The 18516-nt window shown below is 45.8% G+C and overlaps 1 protein-coding gene across 2 annotated transcripts in view; it reads right to left on the bottom strand.

Moving 5' to 3' along the window:
- Positions 1-17741: 17741 nt before the first annotated feature.
- Positions 17742-18516, bottom strand: part of PYGM (glycogen phosphorylase, muscle associated) — a 32971-nt gene continuing 32196 nt past the window's right edge. For both annotated transcript variants that reach the window (XM_063316933.1, XM_063316934.1), the window contains exon 19: positions 17742-18092. In XM_063316933.1, coding sequence (XP_063173003.1) covers positions 17940-18092 — 153 coding nt within the window. In that variant the 3' untranslated portion in view covers positions 17742-17939. The remainder of the gene's footprint in view (positions 18093-18516) is intronic.

Below are 18516 nucleotides of genomic sequence, written 5' to 3'. Positions count from 1 at the left end.
TAAAAAGAAAACCAAGGTGCCAGTCCTCATGGTCGAAAACGAAACCAAGGCGGCTACAGTTGGATCCTTAATGCCCGTCATGGTCCTGTCTGCAGGCCCTGCAACAGCATTGCTCTCCCAGAGAACCGTGTGCAATGCACTCTCCTTCCCGCGCCTCCTTTGTGGGAGTTTGCACACCTGCCGCGCTCCTACATTCGTAGGGAATCAGGTTGGACTGTCATAAAGATCTTTCACTCTGGGGAAATGTCACATTTATATATAGATACACACAAAAGCACACCAAGGATGTGCAGAGATCGGTAAACCTAGAAATTAAGAATGGCGTTGGGGTGGGGGGGGACAGAGGCAGGCATTGGAAAGCTGTGATGGATGGAGACAAATGGGGTGTTGCGCCCCCCCCTCCAGTTGGCAAACGGGCACAATGCCGATCCCCGGGGGTCCCATGCACGCCTCCCAATTTGGCATGGCAGGCTCCTCCGGTTGCCATGGCAACTGGCTTAAGAGTGGGGGGGATGCGCTAGAGGGCTGGGTTCTAATTCAGCCGCATCCTCATCCCCACCGGTCCCAAATTGCGAGGTTGCCCCCAGCATAATGCAGGGGGAGTCGTGCAAGAAACGCCCCCACCCCCTTTGTTTCTTACAATCAGCCTTTGTTCTTCTGGGCCTCCTTCACAAGCCCCAGTTTGCACCGCCGGTCACACATGGTGAGCCCGTGTTCAGGTTTGCCACAAGACATGTCACCCAGTTGGGCCCAAAGAAGCAAACCAAGGCTTATCCCTAACCAAGATTGGCTTCCTGTGAAACCAAATATTTGAGGCCTGCTCAGGTGTGGTACACCATCTTGGCTATGTTCAGCCCCCCAAAATTAACCCCATGATGGCTGAATGAGGGCCTGATTCACACCACCAGCGCAGCCCGTAACTGCTCGCCCGCAAGCGCCTCGAATCACAAAAGACTCCAATTTTAGCTTAGTCCTGGTGGGTCAAACCTGGTCACAGTATGCCCCCTTTTGTCAATGGCTGGCGTTCCCAGGATAAATGTAGGCTTGCCTCTGAGCGTACACAGAGGGCTTTTGGGACCCATCCGGGCTCTTCAGCTCAGGGGTCATAAGAGGAGAACAGCTGGAACAGGAGAAGAGTCGAAGCCAAAACCTTTCGCCACAAGCAAATTCTTGCACCAATTTAGTTGCTCGGCAACCGGCATCCAGTGCCAAGGCTGTTCAGTGGAATCACATGAGCATGTACAGAGTGCCTGTTCCTCACCTTCCTCTGCCAAAAATAGATGCCACCCAACCAGAGTCAGCCTGGAGCATTGAGAAGCCGTGATTCAGAAGTTTAACTTGCCCCTTTAAAGACACGGCAGCATCACCCTCCTCAGCTTGATTCAACCTCTTTTTAAAAATAATCTTCACCAGGTTATGCAAACCTGCCTGTTGGATTCATCGGCAGAGGCAGTTGTTGTGGGATCCCAGAAAATGGGCTAGTTTGGTAGTTTGGTTAAGTGGGCTAGTTTGCTAGTTTGGTTAAGTGCGTTGGGCCAACCCTCCCAAACTCATTTCAGTCCTTCACCAAATTTTATTAGTTGTGTCCTCTTTTCCCACTGCCCTCCTTGCCTTCTGCATTCAAGGCCTGCCATTTCCCGTTTTGGCCGTCCTCTGGGAGCCAAATCAACTCAATTTTCCCTGGATTGTTTGATTCTCTTCCAAAATCGATCTGTCCTTCGCTCTCGGCCTCCGTGGATAAGGAAGATTAAAACCGCTCAGGCCATTATCGCCAGCTGCAGCCAGAAAGAGCGAGATGGGCCTCCGAAAACTCTCCTCTGAGAGTTTAAAAGGAAAAAAAACAGCAAACAGAAAAAAATGACAACTCCACAGAGGTTTTTCTGTTAGTTTGTTACAGCAAAAAGAACGAAGTGTTTGGGGCGATTTACAGAAACTTTTGGGAACAGGAACAAACTTGGTGCAAGTATCCACAGTTTTCAAACCCAGCTGGATCAAATTCTTTTGTTGTTGTTTATTTGTTTAGTCGCTTCCGACTCTTCGTGACTTCATGGACCAGCCCACGCCAGAGCTTCCTGTCGGTTGTCAACACCCCCAGCTCCCCCAGGGACGGGTCCGTCACCTCTAGAATATCATCCATCCATCTTGCCCTTGGTCGGCCCCTCTTCCTTTTGCCTTCCACTCTCCCTAGCATCAGCATCTTCTCCAGGGTGTCCTGTCTTCTCATGATGTGGCCAAAGTATTTCAGTTTTGCCTTTAATATCATTCCCTCAAGTGAGCAGTCTGGCTTTATTTCCTGGAGGATGGACTGGTTGGATCTTCTTGCAGTCCAAGGCACTCTCAGAATTTTCCTCCAACACCACAGTTCAAAAGCATCGATCTTCCTTCGCTCAGCCTTCCTTATGGTCCAGCTCTCGCAGCCATATGTTACTACAGGGAACACCATTGCTTTAACTATGCGGGCCTTTGTTGTCAGTGTGATGTCTCTGCTCTTAACTATTTTATCGAGATTTGTCATTGCTCTTCTTCCAAGGATTAAGCGTCTTCTGATTTCCTGACTGCAGTCAGCATCTGCAGCAATCTTTGCACCTAGGAATACAAAGTCTTTCACTGCTTCTACATTTTCTCCCTCTATTTGCCAGTTATCAATCAAGCTGGTTGCCATAATCTTGGTTTTTTTGAGGTTTAGCTGCAAACCAGCTTTTGCACTTTCCTCTTTCACCTTCATCATAAGGTTCCTCAGTTCCTCTTCACTTTCAGCCATCAAAGTGGTATCATCTGCATATCTGAGATTGTTAATGTTTCTTCCAGAGATTTTAACTCCAGCCTTGGATTCCTCAAGGCCAGCTTGTCGCATGATGTGTTCTGCATACAAGTTGAATAGGTAGGGTGAGAGTATACAGCCCTGCCGTACTCCTTTCCCAATCTTAAACCAGTCTGTTGTTCCGTGGTCTGTTCTTACTGTTGCTACTTGGTCGTTATACAGATTCTTCAGGAGGCATACAAGATGACTTGGTATCCCCATACCACTAAGAACTTGCCACAATTTGTTATGGTCCACACAGTCAAAGGCTTTAGAATAGTCAATAAAACAGAAATAGATGTTTTTCTGAAACTCCCTGGCTTTTTCCATTATCCAGCGGATATTGGCAATTTGGTCTCTAGTTCCTCTGCCTTTTCTAAACCCAGCTTGTACGTCTGGCAATTCTCGCTCCATGAACTGCTGAAGTCTACCTTGCAGGATCTTGAGCATTACCTTACTGGCATGTGAAATGAGTGCCACTGTTCGATAGTTTGAACATTCTTTAGTGTTTCCCTTTTTTGGTATGGGGATATAAGTTGATTTTTTCCAATCTGATGGCCATTCTTGTGTTTTCCAAATTTGCTGGCATATAGCATGCATTACCTTGACAGCATCATCTTGCAAGATTTTGAACAGTTCAGCTGGGATGCCGTCTTCTCCTGCTGCCTTGTTATTAGCAATGCTTCTTAAGGCCCACTCAACCTCACTCTTCAGGATGTCTGGCTCTAGCTCACCGACCACACTGTCAAAGCTATCCCCGATATTGTTATCCTTCCTATACAGGTTTTCTGTATATTCTTGCCACCTTTTCTTGATCTCTTCTTCTTCTGTTAGGTCCTTGCCATCTTTGTTTTTGATCATACCCATTTTTGCCTGGAATTTACCTCCAATGTTTCTAATTTTCTGGAAGAGGTCTCTTGTCCTTCCTATTCTATTGTCTTCTTCCACTTCCGCGCATTGCTTGTTTAAAAATAATTCCTTATCTCTTCTGGCTAACCTCTGGAATTTTGCATTTAATTGGGCATATCTCCCCCTATCACTGTTGCCTTTTGCTTTCCTTCTTTCTTGGGCTACTTCTAGTGTCTCAACAGACAGCCATTTTGCCTTCTTGGTTTTCTCTTTCTTTGGGATGTATTTTGTTGCCGCCTCCTGAACAATGCTGCCAACTTCTGTCCAGAGTTCTTCCGGGACCCTATCTACTAAGTCCAGGCCCTTAAATCGATTCTTCACCTCCACTGCATATTCCTTAGGAATATTAGTGAGCTCATATCTAGCTGATCTGTGGGTCTTCCCTAATCTCTTGGGTCTGATCCTAAATTGTGCAAGAAGAAGTTCGTGATCGGAACTACAGTCAGCTCCAGGCCTTGTTTTTACCGACTGTACAGATGTCCGCCACCTTTGGCTGCAAAGGATGTAATCAATCTGATTTCGGTGTTGTCCATCTGGTGAAGTCCATGTATAAAGCCGTCTCTTAGGTTGTTGGAAGAGAGTGTTTGTTATGCAGAGTGAATTGTCTTGGCAAAATTCTATCAGCCTGTGTCCTGCTTCATTTTGTTCTCCCAGGCCATACTTACCTGTAATTCGAGGTGTTATTTGACTGCCCACCTTAGCATTCCAGTCTCCTGTGATGAAAATAACATCTCTTTTAGGCGTGTTGTCCAGCAGGTGCTGCAGATCCTCATAGAACTGCTCTACTTCAGCTTCTTCAGCATTTGTGGTTGGGGCGTATATTTGGATCACTGTGATGTTAGATGGCTTGCCCTGAATTCGAATTGAGATCATTCTATCATTTTTTGGGTTGTATCCAAGCACTGCTTTAGCCACTTTACTATTAATTATGAAGGCTACTCCATTTCTTCTGTGGTCCTCTTGTCCGCAGTAGTAGATCTGGTGGTCATTTGATGTGAAGTGGCCCATTCCAGTCCATTTCAGTTCACTGACGCCCAGAATGTCTATCTTTAATCTTGACATCTCACCAATAACCACATCCAATTTGCCCTGGCTCATAGATCTTACATTCCAGGTTCCAATGGTGTGTTGATCCTTAGAACGTGGGATTCGCCGTTCACCACCAGCACCGTCAGCCGCTAGCCGTCCTTTCGGCTTTGAGCTAGCTGCGTCATCACGTCTGGGGCTAGTTGAGCTCATCCTCTGTTCCTCCCCAGTAGCATTTTGACCATCTTCCGACCTGGGGGTCTCATCTTCCGATGGTATACCGACATATCTCTGGTTGTACTGATCCATTGACTTTTCACGGCAAGAATACTGGGGTGGGTTGCCATTACCTTCCCCAGGGATCGCATTTAGTCTGACCTCTCTGTCATGACCTTCCCGTCTTGGGTGGCCCTTCACGGTTTAGCTCATGGCATCATTGAGGTGCCGAAGCTCCAGCACCACGACAAGGTAACGATCCTTTGCTGAACATTATTATTATTATTATTATTGCTGTCCATTTTAAAAATACCCAGAATGGTATTTTTTAAAAAACCATAAAAACAACAATAAAACCATCCATCCTTGAACAAGATTAGGCATTATAAAAATACTTTATTTCTTTCTAAACTAAAAAAAAATTAGGTGGGACTCTTCTAAGTTATCTTTCAAGAGAGATAAGGGCCTTCTTAATAAAGGCAGCACCACTGATGTCCCTTCCTCCCCCTCTTATCCTCACAACAGTCCTGTGAGGTAGGTGAGGCTGAGCCAAACTGATGGGGAAAAAGGGAAACGGGGGGTCTGTTCCCCAGATTGTATTGGGCCCTCCAGAGTATTGTGTGAACCTCAGAAAACAGAGTTATTTAGAACTCGTTGTTGTTTATTCGTTTAGTCGCTTCCGACTCTTCGTGACTTCATGGACCAGCCCACGCCAGAGCTTCCTGTCGGTCGTCAACACCCCCAGCTCCCCCAGGGACGAGTCCGTCACCTCTAGAATATCATCCGTCCACCTTGCCCTTGGTCGGCCCCTCTTCCTTTTGCCTTCCACTCTCCCTAGCATCAGCATCCTCTGCAGGGTGTCCTGTCTTCTCATTATGTGGCCAAAGTATTTCAGTTTTGCCTTTAATATCATTCCCTCAAGTGAGCAGTCTGGCCTTATTTCCTGGAGGATGGACTGGTTTGATCTTTTTGCAGTCCAAGGCACTCTCAGAATTTTCCTCCAACACCACAGTTCAAAAGCATCGATCTTCCTTCGCTCAGCCTTCCTTATGGTCCAGCTCTCGCAGCCATATGTTACTACAGGGAACACCATTGCTTTAACTATGCGGACCTTTGTTGTCAGTGTGATGTCTCTGCTCTTCACTATTTTATCGAGATTTGTCATTGCTCTTCTTCCAAGGATTAAGCGTCTTCTGATTTCCTGACTACAGTCAGCATCTGCAGTAATCTTTGCACCTAGGAATACAAAGTCTTTCACTGCTTCTACATTTTCTCCCTCTATTTGCCAGTTATCAATCAAGCTGGTTGCCATAATCTTGGTTTTTTTGAGGTTTAGCTGCAAGCCAGCTTTTGCACTTTCCTCTTTCACCTTCATCATAAGGTTCCTCAGTTCCTCTTCACTTTCAGCCATCAAAGTGGTATCATCTGCATATCTGAGATTGTTAATGTTTCTTCCAGAGATTTTAACTCCAGCCTTGGATTCCTCAAGGCCAGCTTGTCGCATGATGTGTTCTGCATACAAGTTGAATAGGTAGGGTGAGAGTATACAGCCCTGCCGTACTCCTTTCCCAATCTTAAACCAGTCTGTTGTTCCGTGGTCTGTTCTTACTGTTGCTACTTGGTCGTTATACAGATTCTTCAGGAGGCATACAAGATGACTTGGTATCCCCATACCACTAAGAACTTGCCACAGTTTGTTATGGTCCACACAGTCAAAGGCTTTAGAATAGTCAATAAAACAGAAATAGATGTTTTTCTGAAACTCCCTGGCTTTTTCCATTATCCAGCGGATATTGGCAATTTGGTCTCTAGTTCCTCTGCCTTTTCTAAACCCAGCTTGTACATCTGGCAATTCTCGCTCCATGAACTGCTGAAGTCTACCTTGCAGGATCTTGAGCATTACCTTACTGGCATGTGAAATGAGTGCCACTGTTCGATAGTTTGAACATTCTTTAGTGTTTCCCTTTTTTGGTATGGGGATATAAGTTGATTTTTTCCAGTCTGATGGCCATTCTTGTGTTTTCCAAATTTGCTGGCATATAGCATGCATTACCTTGACAGCATCATCTTGCAAGATTTTGAACAGTTCAGCTGGGATGCCGTCGTCTCCTGTTGCCTTGTTATTAGCAATGCTTCTTAAGGCCCACTCAACCTCACTCTTCAGGATGTCTGGCTCTAGCTCACCGACCACACCGTCAAAGCTATCCCCGATATTGTTATCCTTCCTATACAGGTTTTCTGTATATTCTTGCCACCTTTTCTTGATCTCTTCTTCTTCTGTTAGGTCCTTGCCATCTTTGTTTTTGATCATACCCATTTTTGCCTGGAATTTACCTCCAATGTTTCTAATTTTCTGGAAGAGGTCTCTTGTCCTTCCTATTCTATTGTCTTCTTCCACTTCCGCGCATTGCTTGTTTAAAAATAATTCCTTATCTCTTCTGGCTAACCTCTGGAATTTTGCATTTAATTGGGCATATCTCCCCCTATCACTGTTGCCTTTTGCTTTCCTTCTTTCTTGGGCTACTTCTAGTGTCTCAGCGGACAGCCATTTTGCCTTCTTGGTTTTCTCTTTCTTTGGGATGTATTTTGTTGCCGCCTCCTGAACAATGCTGCCAACTTCTGTCCAGAGTTCTTCCGGGACCCTATCTACTAAGTCCAGGCCCTTAAATCGATTCTTCACCTCCACTGCATATTCCTTAGGAATATTAGTGAGCTCATATCTAGCTGATCTGTGGGTCTTCCCTAATCTCTTTAGTCTGATCCTAAATTGTGCAAGAAGAAGTTCGTGATCGGAACTACAGTCAGCTCCAGGCCTTGTTTTTACCGACTGTACAGATGTCCGCCACCTTTGGCTGCAAAGGATGTAATCAATCTGATTTCGGTGTTGTCCATCTGGTGAAGTCCATGTATAAAGCCGTCTCTTAGGTTGTTGGAAGAGAGTGTTTGTTATGCAGAGTGAATTGTCTTGGCAAAATTCTATCAGCCTGTGTCCTGCTTCGTTTTGTTCTCCCAGGCCATACTTACCTGTAATTCCAGGTGTCATTTGACTGCCCACCTTAGCATTCCAGTCTCCTGTGATGAAAATAACATCTCTTTTAGGCGTGTTGTCCAGTAGGTGCTGCAGATCCTCATAGAACTGCTCTACTTCAGCTTCTTCAGCATTTGTGGTTGGGGCGTATATTTGGATCAGTGTGATGTTAGATGGCTTGCCCTGAATTCGAATTGAGATCATTCTGTCGTTTTTTGGGTTGTATCCAAGCACTGCTTTAGCCACTTTACTATTAATTATGAAGGCTACTCCATTTCTTCTGTGGTCCTCTTGTCCGCAGTAGTAGATCTGGTGGTCATTTGATGTGAAGTGGCCCATTCCAGTCCATTTCAGTTCACTGACGCCCAGAATGTCTATCTTTAATCTTGACATCTCACCAATAACCACATCCAATTTGCCCTGGCTCATAGATCTTACATTCCAGGTTCCGATGGTGTGTTGATCCTTAGAACATCGGATTCGCCGTTCACCACCAGCACCGTCGGCCGCTAGCCGTCCTTTCGGCTTTGAGCTAGCTGCGTCATCACGTCTGGGGCTAGTTGAGCTCATCCTCTGTTCCTCCCCAGTAGCATTTTGACCATCTTCCGACCTGGGGGTCTCATCTTCCGATGGTATACCGACATATCTCTGGTTGTACTGATCCATTGACTTTTCACGGCAAGAATACTGGGGTGGGTTGCCATTACCTTCCCCAGGGATCGCATTTAGTCTGACCTCTCTGTCATGACCTTCCCGTCTTGGGTGGCCCTTCACGGTTTAGCTCATGGCATCATTGAGGTGCTCAAGCTCCAGCACCACGACAAGGTAACGATCCTTTGCTGAAGATTTAGAACTCAATCAAGAGTATTTTGTAAACCTGGGATGGGAATCATTTCTGAACATTTGTTTGGAAAGATGCACTACATGGAAGGTTGAAATCCACGTAAGAATTTGCAAATGAAACTTGGGCAAATTTTATTGCCATTCTCTTTAAATACTTCATGGCATTTGCCATGTCGTCTGGAAATGCTGTCAGAAGATTGGTTTGGAAAGTGTTGATCTTGATGTTAACTATTTTTAAAAACAAGTCAAGGAATCCTGTGAGGGATCCTAACTCAAGGATCGCCAATTTCACAAGGATCCAGCTGCAGGCAGGGCCGTGCAAGGCTTTGTTGGCTTGGTGATGCGATGCCTCCAGCCCACTGGAGCTGCTCAAACGCACGCTGCTTTTGAGTTTCTGGCAGTTGTGACCGCCAGATGTGGCTTTGCAGTGTCACCAATGCACCCAATGGAGAGCCCGCTGCAGAGATGGACGTTTTTTGCAAATAGAGGCTGCGCTTTCCTAAATTCTTCCCACCCACATGTTGCGCTAGAAGCACACACTGACCCGCTAATATCCTTGAAGGGGATTCCTGAATTTGTTACCACCATTTCCCATTTTTTTCCTCTAGAGTTTGACCGTGTGTGTGTGTGTGTGTGTAAATTGTAAAACCAAAATAGTTTCATTCAGCTTACCAGAAGCTAAACCTCCTTAATTCTTTTATTTTCAGGGTGAGAACCACACTGCTGGAGGCTTGCAGTCAGAATACCACAGTGCTGTTTTATAGGCATCAAAGGGAGCCATGGCTGCTTGTCACCCGCAGGCTTGCCCACTACTTGGCTGGGCAGCACAAAGGGGTATAAAGCCAGGTCCTCCGTGTTTAAGCTGGTGCATTAGCGGCTGTCCCCATGCAGCCAAGTGTCTATGCGCCACCCTTTTCTCTGCCGCTTGATCCTTGGATCTCTTTTGAACAGGAGCTCTGAGGGTGTTAACAAGCAGACAGTACCTCTGAGCATTCACAGAGTGCCTTTCCTCCCACCTGGAAGATTTGAAATGGGGTAGGCACTTTGAGCTTTCCAGAGAGGCTGTACTCACGAGCCGTTCAGCAGGATTCTGGAGTTCACAGATTTTCAGATTCATGAATTTATGACCTGCCCCTGCTTCCTGGTCATTTCCACACTCAAGGTGGCTAGCTTAGAACAACAATAACAAAAATCTTCACTATCCTATTCACCAGGATAATGTTGCTGCTGTCTGAAACTTGAATCTGGTCTTTCCATCTCTCCACCTTGTAGAAGGCCTCCATGTGGTCCAGCTCAGAAAGGATCACAGTTGCCCTACTGTGGGCTCACGTAGTACAGTCAACCAGAAACTAACCCAAGGTGAGCCAGTATTAAAACTAACCAAGTTTATTTACTTATTACATTTATGCCCCACTGTGATCCTACAGATTTCTTGGTGGTTTTACTGGTTTTATATATATAAAACACTAAACATTTTGCGTGTTGGGTGAATGCAACCAGCAGATTTTCACTGAGCTGGTTCTTATGTGAATGTGCAAGAGCCAGAACATAATTGAAATAATTGTTCTGGGATCCATTCAAGATTCAGCTGCAGTAGGAACAAACCTCTGCATAGCTTAGGCATCCTTTAAAAAACATTTTAAATTATACTGTGTGTACACATGCACATGCCAGTTTGGTCTAGTGGTTAGGGCAACGGGCTAGAAACCAGGAGGCTGTGAGTTTGAGTCCCGCCTTAGGTGCAAAAGCCAGCTGGGTGACCTTGGGCCAGTTGCGCTCTCTCTCAGCCTAACCCACCTCACAGGGTTGTTGTGGGGAAAAGAGGAGGAGGAAGGAGTATTAGGTATGTTTGCTGCCTTATTTATAAAAAATAATTAAGGCAGGATAAAAATAAAATGAAATGAAATGAAATAAATTACACCCTAAAAATGCAAAAATACCTATTGTCCATGTTTGGCCAACAGGCCAGATCAGATTATTTACAAGGTGGTTAACTATGATTAGTTGGACAGTAGCATGTTTGGGGGGGGCTTAGCATGTTTCAATTAAATCAGCAGGTTAAGCTTTTCAATAACTAGTTGGCCAAGGGTCTGTGCGGATGCCCCATCTTTTATGGTATAGCCCTCTCTCTTAGGCATCCGCAGCTGCCCTTACAATCCTTTGGGGAGACATTAGAGATAAAAATCCTTTTTTTCCTTGTTGGCTTCCTGGTTGCACTACGATGGATGGTGGAATCCCACCCCGGAAAGATCTGGAGAATTTCTCCTCCCCTTGGAAAAATGGGGGAGGATCCCATTTCCTGCTAGGACCTTCCCCCTGTCTAACGGATGGGCCGGTCTCTGCATTTGATGCCTGCCACTTAAGACAAAACCTGGCAAGCTTTTCATCAGCTAAGGGGAGGGGGCTATTTTTAGCTTCCTCTCCCCAAATGCAAAAGAACAGCTGTTGTGGCCTCCTTGCAGGGGGTGGGGGGAGTATTGAGAGAGAGATGTTCCATTCCCTGCCAATTTTTTTCTTTCTTTTTAAGGGCTCAATGGCACTTTGACCCACTCTGTCGACTTGGGAAGGAAAAGGGGAGCCTGCAGTTTGCAGCAGCCTTCTCATCTGGCATTGTCCAGATGTGTCCGACTCCAGATCTCAGCGTTCCCTGCCAGGGCTGAACCACTTAACTCTTCAAAGGGTGCTTGAAACTGAAGTTGCTCTATTCATCTAGCCGCCCTTTCCCAGCAATTGAAAACCGTAGCAAACAAAAGAGGCAAACAATTATTTTTTTTGTACCTATTTCCTCCTTTGCAGGCGCTTTTAGATTTTCATTTGTGGATTTTTAAACGGAAAATTGTCAAGGGCTGGACACCCATCTTTCCTTGGCTTTTCTGCAGAAGAAGGCCTGCTGCTGAGAGCTGAACCTTTCCTAATTACAGGAAGACACGAAGCACTTATATGAGGTCTAGGAAACAAGTCTCCAGTCCCTTTTTCTGAGTCAGGAGCGGGTGATTTAGAAAAAAAAAGGATCTTTTCATTATTTATTAAGAACCATCTTGTATTAATTATTAATAGTAGTTTTATTAATTGTTCTATCATTACATATTTTAACGTTACTTTGCAAAAGTTATTTTGAAGCCCAAGGTGTGATTTCATGGAATATTACAGTATATTTTTTTTTAATAGTATGGCATAGCAGTTCCGGTGTTCATGCTGCTGTTTCTTGCTGGGAAATCCTTGTGAGGTCCAGCAGCCAGATGTGCAGACCATTTAGCCAGGACAAGTCACGTTGCCCGGGGTGCGCCATGAGGAGGCTGGTCTACGTTGCACCAAGTTGGGCAGAGAGAGAGGGACTGGCCCAAGGTCACCTGCCGGCTTTCAGGCCTAAGGCGGGACTAGAACTCTCCTACCACACCTGATTGGCTCTTGGGCAGAGAGAGAGGGACTGGCCCAAGGTCACCTGCCGGCTTTCAGGCCTAAGGCGGGACTAGAACTCTCCTACCACGCCTGATTGACTCTTGGGCTGAGAGAGAGCGACTGGCCCAAGGTCACCTGCCGGCTTTCAGGCCTAAGGCGGGACTAGAACTCTCCTACCACACCTGATTGGCTCTTGGGCAGAGAGAGAGGGACTGGCCCAAGGTCACCTGCCGGCTTTCAGGCCTAAGGCGGGACTAGAACTCTCCTACCACACCTGATTGGCTCTTGGGCAGAGAGAGAGGGACTGGCCCAAGGTCACCTGCCGGCTTTCAGGCCTAAGGCGGGACTAGAACTCTCCTACCACACCTGATTGGCTCTTGGGCTGAGAGAGGGACTGGCCCAAGGGCACCCAGCCGGCTTTTGTGCCTAAGGCAGGACTAGAACTCTCCTACCACGCCTGATTGGCTCTTGGGCTGAGAGAGGGACTGGCCCAAGGGCACCCAGCCGGCTTTTGTGCCTGAGGTGGGACTAGAACTCTCCTACCACGCCTGATTGGCTCTTGGGCTGAGAGAGGGACTGGCCCAAGGGCACCCAGCTGGCTTTCATGCCTAAGGCCGGACTAGAACTCGCAGCCTCCTGGTTTCTAGCCCAGCACCTCAACCACTAGACCAAACTGGCTCTTATTATTACAGTATAATATCCCACTAATAAAAACTATTTATATGAATAACTATTCGATGGACTTATTTTATATTAATGGAATAGTAAAATATAATACTCCATTAGCATAAGCTGTAATAGCAAGGGCATCAAACACTTTTTGTGAGCTGGGAGGTATTTTCCCACCCACCCACTCACCCCCGGCTTTATTTTCAGAGAACGCATCAGTTTGAGTGCCTGCTTTTTGCTTCTGATTCTTGCCAAAAATCACAGCTAACCCTCTGAAATGCAAGCACAGCATATTTCACCCGTCATAAAACCCCTGATCTCCACAAGGAACAGCTAACGAAACCTCGCCGTTTGGTTATTCATGGACACAGTCCTATCCACTGCTAACTTGGGAATCCGCTCGATTAAGTTCCGCCGCTCCGCTGGCGGGCTCCGTTCCACCCGAAAAACCTGCTGAGCTTTTAATAAAACTCTTTCGCAGCTGGAATGCAATCTCGAGTTCCTAATTAATAGAACAACCCTTCTTTCCCAGAAGGGCTCTCATTCCAACAGCAAAAGTGAAGGAGAAATTTTGCTGGGAAGGTGGGGAAACGGTACCCGGCTTCTGCTTGATGATGATTTATTCTTTGCATTCTTTTTTGGAATCCATCCAGCCCTCCCAAAAAACTTGAAAGCCTCATTATTGCCTCCTTTGAGCCCCTGGATTACTGTGGGCCAGTCCTTTGATTGGATCAGTGTTTCTCAACTGTGGCAACTTTAAGACGTCTGGACTTCAACTCCCAGAATTCCCCAGCATGCTGGCTGGGGAATTCTGGGAGTTGAAGTCCAGACGTCTTAAAGTTGCCACGGTTGAGAAACACTGGATTAGACTGTTAGCTTGTCTTTCTGCAATGCACAGCTGGATTTGCACTAGGCTCAAATGCAATTGGGTGGCTTGAAAATCAATGTGTTTTGGGAATCCAGCCCTTGGGTTTTAGCATGTTGTGTGAACTGGCCTTTATGCCACACCAGAATATGGTTTCTTTGCTCAGGCTTAACATGGAAGCAGATGCTTCACCTGGTTACTAAATTACACCCATTGTGAGGATTTGCACAATCCAGCCTGCTGTAAACTCACCAACTGGATTGGTTACGTTGGCCACCAGGGGGCACCAAGTGACCAGTTTCATCCTTACATTGGGCATCATCAAACATACACAGCCAGATGTTATTCTATGGCACCCTTTCTCAACTTTTTGGCCCTGGAGGGACCCTTGAAATATTTTCCGGACCTCCGGGAACCCCTGCCCATTCAGGCTCAAATAGAGGCCAGAAGTTACAAAATTATCATATTCGTTTCATGGGTGGGCATGTATCGATGCATTAACCGTGTTCTTAAACTGAAAATAAAGAAGGAAACTTGCCTCTTTAATGTGAAGTTGCCCAAATTGGAAATAATTTTTTAAAATAAATCGTGATCTCCCAGGGAACCCCTAGGGACCTCTCGCGGAACCCTTGGGTGCCCCCGAACCCTGGTTGAGAAACCCAGTTGTGTGGGGTTCAAGCCCAATACTAGGAATTGAATTCATGGATCTTCACCCCATGTAGACAGCCCCGGTGCATTAGCTCCAGATCCAGTTCCAGAACCAGAACCAGAACCAGAACCAAAATCTGAAGCTCAGTGGTTACAGGAAGAGTATATAGAATTAATCAAAATGGCATCTACAGTCCACCTTCCTTTAACTTCCCAGGGCAGAGATACAGATGTTACATTATCTCACGCCCCATATACAAGGTTTTACTCAACTCCCCACCACCACCTTTGGAAGGGGGCATAGATTCCTCTGTTTTTACACGGTGTATATGCTGCAAGGTGTTTGCAGTGACATTGACCGCCAGGTGGCACCATGGGTCTCACCGAAATGGTGGACAGCTGGATTAATTTATGCTGGAGAAAATCAGGAACAGCCTGCTGGCACCTTTTGCCACTAACGCATTTAGTGAGGGAGAGGCTTTTGCGAGCTGCAGAATGCAGGAAAACAGACTTTCTCGATAGCCCAACCACAGCAGATGGCGTGAGCCATCTTGGCGGGCACTGAGGGCCATCCCAGTTGCAAAATATGAAGCTATAACATATCTCCTGCCCCAGCCAGCTTCAGATACACCCAAGCTGCAGATGGCATCCAGCAGAAGGGGCCGTGGCACGTGCTCCGAGGTAAAAAAGAGCCCACAATCATGTGATTTCTCAAGCTAGCCCACTCATGGTTATGATGGCGATTAAACAATCATCTTCCTTATTATCCTGCCTTTTTTCTAGGAGCTCAACTCTGCTTACGTTACCCACCGCTTCATCCCCAAAACAACAACCCTGTGAGGTAGGCTGAGCCCAAGTTAAGCTATGAGCTTCTTTGCTTCAGGTTGGTTGAGCCAGTGTCCAACTCCTTCACCACACGGGATCTCCCATTTTATGGGCCAGAGGCTCCTTCATGGATGTGCATATGAAGATACAAGGGGAAAATATAAATAATGGGACCAAGAAGCGAAAACGCCGTTTACGATTTTGCTTTGGTAATGGAGTGTCTCTTGGGGAAGAGAAACCCAGAATCGAGGTTTGGCCCCAAATGAACAGCATCAACCTTTTTCTTCAGACATTGTTCTGGAGCCTCTCTTGTATCTTCACTGAGAGCCTTAGCATCAAAATATCCAGGTGAGATTCTGAGTAATAAGCAGACACACTCAAAATCTTCATAATCTAATCTTCCTGACTTCGCTATGGGTCTACGATTTTGAATGTTCAATGCTGAAATGTTAAATAAATCAGCCTTTTATTTACCGTAAACAACAACAACAACAATAATGAGGACTAGAATCTTTAGTAGAATAATTGCAGCTCCACCTCAGAGCACTTGCTTTTCAGCGAGAGCCCTTAGACCAGCCAATAGTGCAGCTTTACATAAAAGGTAGAATAATGTATTATGGTCTATTACCACAAACCATGATGTAAAAGTTGTGTTCCAATAGCAGAGGGGAAAAATCAGCAAGAGACCAAATGCAGGTTTTCCATTAGGACCAGTTTATATCATTCTTCCTGAACTGGTTTCTCTGCATCTGGTCTCTATAATAAATGCCATTTAAACTTTAAATATACACAGAGCCCGAGGCTGTGTTTTTCCTCTTCCCTTTTCATCCGTTATTCTTTTGTGTCGTTCCTTTTAGATTACTGTATAAGCATGTGCATAGGAAGCGTCTTACTCGATTACATTTTAAGACATTTTGGGAACCTCTTTGAGCAAACAACTGAGGTTTTAAAAAAGTAGGCTCTTTAAAAAAGAGACAAAATCTGGACCTCTCACATTTCTGATTTTTTTTCTTTTTTCTCAGGCACGAGGCTGACTGTATGGGTACATTTCCACAAAGGGAGCATTTGGAATTCTTGTGCATTGCTTGTTCACACAGGGTTACCTCCCAGACAACAGTGGCCTCAGCCTACTTTTTCTTTCTAATTCTTCCTTTCTTTTCCCCTGCTCAGGTTGCATAAAATCTAAATTCCTCCAGAACAGGAAAAGTAGAACCATCAGCTTGGCTCCCTTTTTAGCATGAGTTCATTTATTTTTAATTAATCTTTTAATTAGTGTTTAAATGCTCTTTACAGCTATATTCATAAATATTTTAGGCTACTTTATGGTGTGTATATGTTTAATGGAAATATTAACCAAATGCCACTTACGCAAAGTGTTGAAACACTAAACTGCTTTTGCATCAAGTACAGGGGGGAAAATGTTTCTGATTACAACCGTTTGAGCGATGCATTTAAGGATGTCGGTGGGAAAAACAAAGGATTGTTTCGTTCCTTCGTTTTCAGCATCTCCTCCATGCACGTTTTAGCAGCGAGGCCCTCTTTGAGTTCACCGTTATTTCCAAAGGATAGGATTAGAGAGGCATTTTAACCCTAATTAAAATACCAATTTAAAAAGCAACAGGAACACAATCTGATGGTGAAATGAAGCTCCACGGGGTAATAAAAGGCATCTTTAGCATATCCCCAAAGATTATGGCAAAGCATATGCTGAGCTTCTTTATCAACCGTGGCTATATCACCCTCATTGAAAAAATAAAATAAAATCTCTGTCCTAATGGTGGTGTGGTGGTGGTGGTGACAAGTCTACCTGTAGTTAACAGTAAAAAAAATGTCTTTTATATATATTTTATATATATATAAAATTTTGTAGTAGGATTAAGGGTCAGGCAAGCATTTCTTCAACCTTCCCCACAACACAGCACGGATCAGAAGTTGCTGGACTACCATTCTCAACATCCCCAGCCTGCCGCCGTGCTGCCGAGCGAGTTCGTCTCTTTAATGGACCTCCTTGAAAAAAACCCCGTATTTGCATTACTCGCCTGACAGCATCAGTATCAATTTTGCAGCCTCCAAACACTCCCGCCCACACAGCCCCATTTCCGGGGTGCACCAGAAGCACAGCGAAATGCAGGTGCCAACTTTGCGATCTGCTTGATGGGCCAGGATTTGAATGCAACTCAAAACAGGCCTTTTTAGTAAAAAAAAAAAAAAAAAGCTGACACCCCCTTCCCCAATTGCCCCCCAAAGCTGCCCTTGTTTTCAGAGTAAAAATTAAGTCATGTGATTTTTTTAAAAACGTGCAGGGGAAAAAACGCTTCCAGCAGCCAGGAGTGTTTTAAAAGCTTTATTTTTTTCTTTTGCTTTCAACTTCTGGTTTGCAACCCCTTTCACAATGCCTGGATGGACGGCGTGTGTTTTCGCTGAGCTGCAAAATCCACTTTCCTTCCCCTGCTCGGCTCAGCACTTTTGCAGACCCCCGCTCCACAACTACAAAAGCTTTTTTCAAACTAGGAGGGGGAGGAAGGCAAAATGGTGATGGTGAATTAAATATATATATATATACCGAGGGGAGCTGGGAAGGTGAGGGGGTCTTCCCAACACGTCCCCCTCGGTGGCACATTGGGAGCTGGGCCAGAGATGGGGATCCGCTCTGCAGCCGAGCCCCCCGAGTTGCTGGGGGTCCCTGGGCAGGAGGACCGAGGTGGCAGTGCTCATTCCCGTGGCTCGTCAGGGGCAGGGATCTTTTGGCGGGTGGGTTCGACCCCCCAGATCTCGCGGGCATATTGGGCAATTGTGCGGTCGCTCGAGAACTTCCCAGACATCCCAATGTTACAGATCACCTTCTTCGTCCACTCCTTGGTGTTCTGCGGAAGGGGAGCAAGAGAGCAATTGAGAGAAGGAAGGAGAACAGTTTTCCTCTGCCAGGGCACCCAATGCAATTTATTTAGAGGGGAAAATGCCCCTTTGCACAAACAGTTTGCACAGACGCCGCCCCTGCATTTTTGCTCTTCCTCCTGGGGTGCGTTCACACCCCTCCCTCGGCCAAGCGGCCGTCTTCCCACAAGACGCAAACCTTAGTTAGGGCTAATCGGGGTGGGTCGTTTTATGACCCGCGTTGGGTCAGTATCCAGCCTGCTTATGGTTTTATGCACTGGGCAAAACTGGAAAACAAGTTGATGAAAGCCCCAAGTGATCCGTTGGCTTAACGTTTCACTGAAAATCATGAATCCCTGATTGCGTTGGGTAAATGAAGTCACTGCGAGTTAGTGGAAACAACAGGGACCTGAG

The sequence above is a fragment of the Candoia aspera genome, chromosome 17, assembly GCF_035149785.1.
Source record: "Candoia aspera isolate rCanAsp1 chromosome 17, rCanAsp1.hap2, whole genome shotgun sequence".
In the NCBI taxonomy this organism is placed as follows: domain Eukaryota; kingdom Metazoa; phylum Chordata; class Lepidosauria; order Squamata; family Boidae; genus Candoia; species Candoia aspera.
The sequence above is the reverse complement of the archived record's forward strand: the minus strand, read 5'-3'. Positions and strand labels throughout refer to the sequence as shown.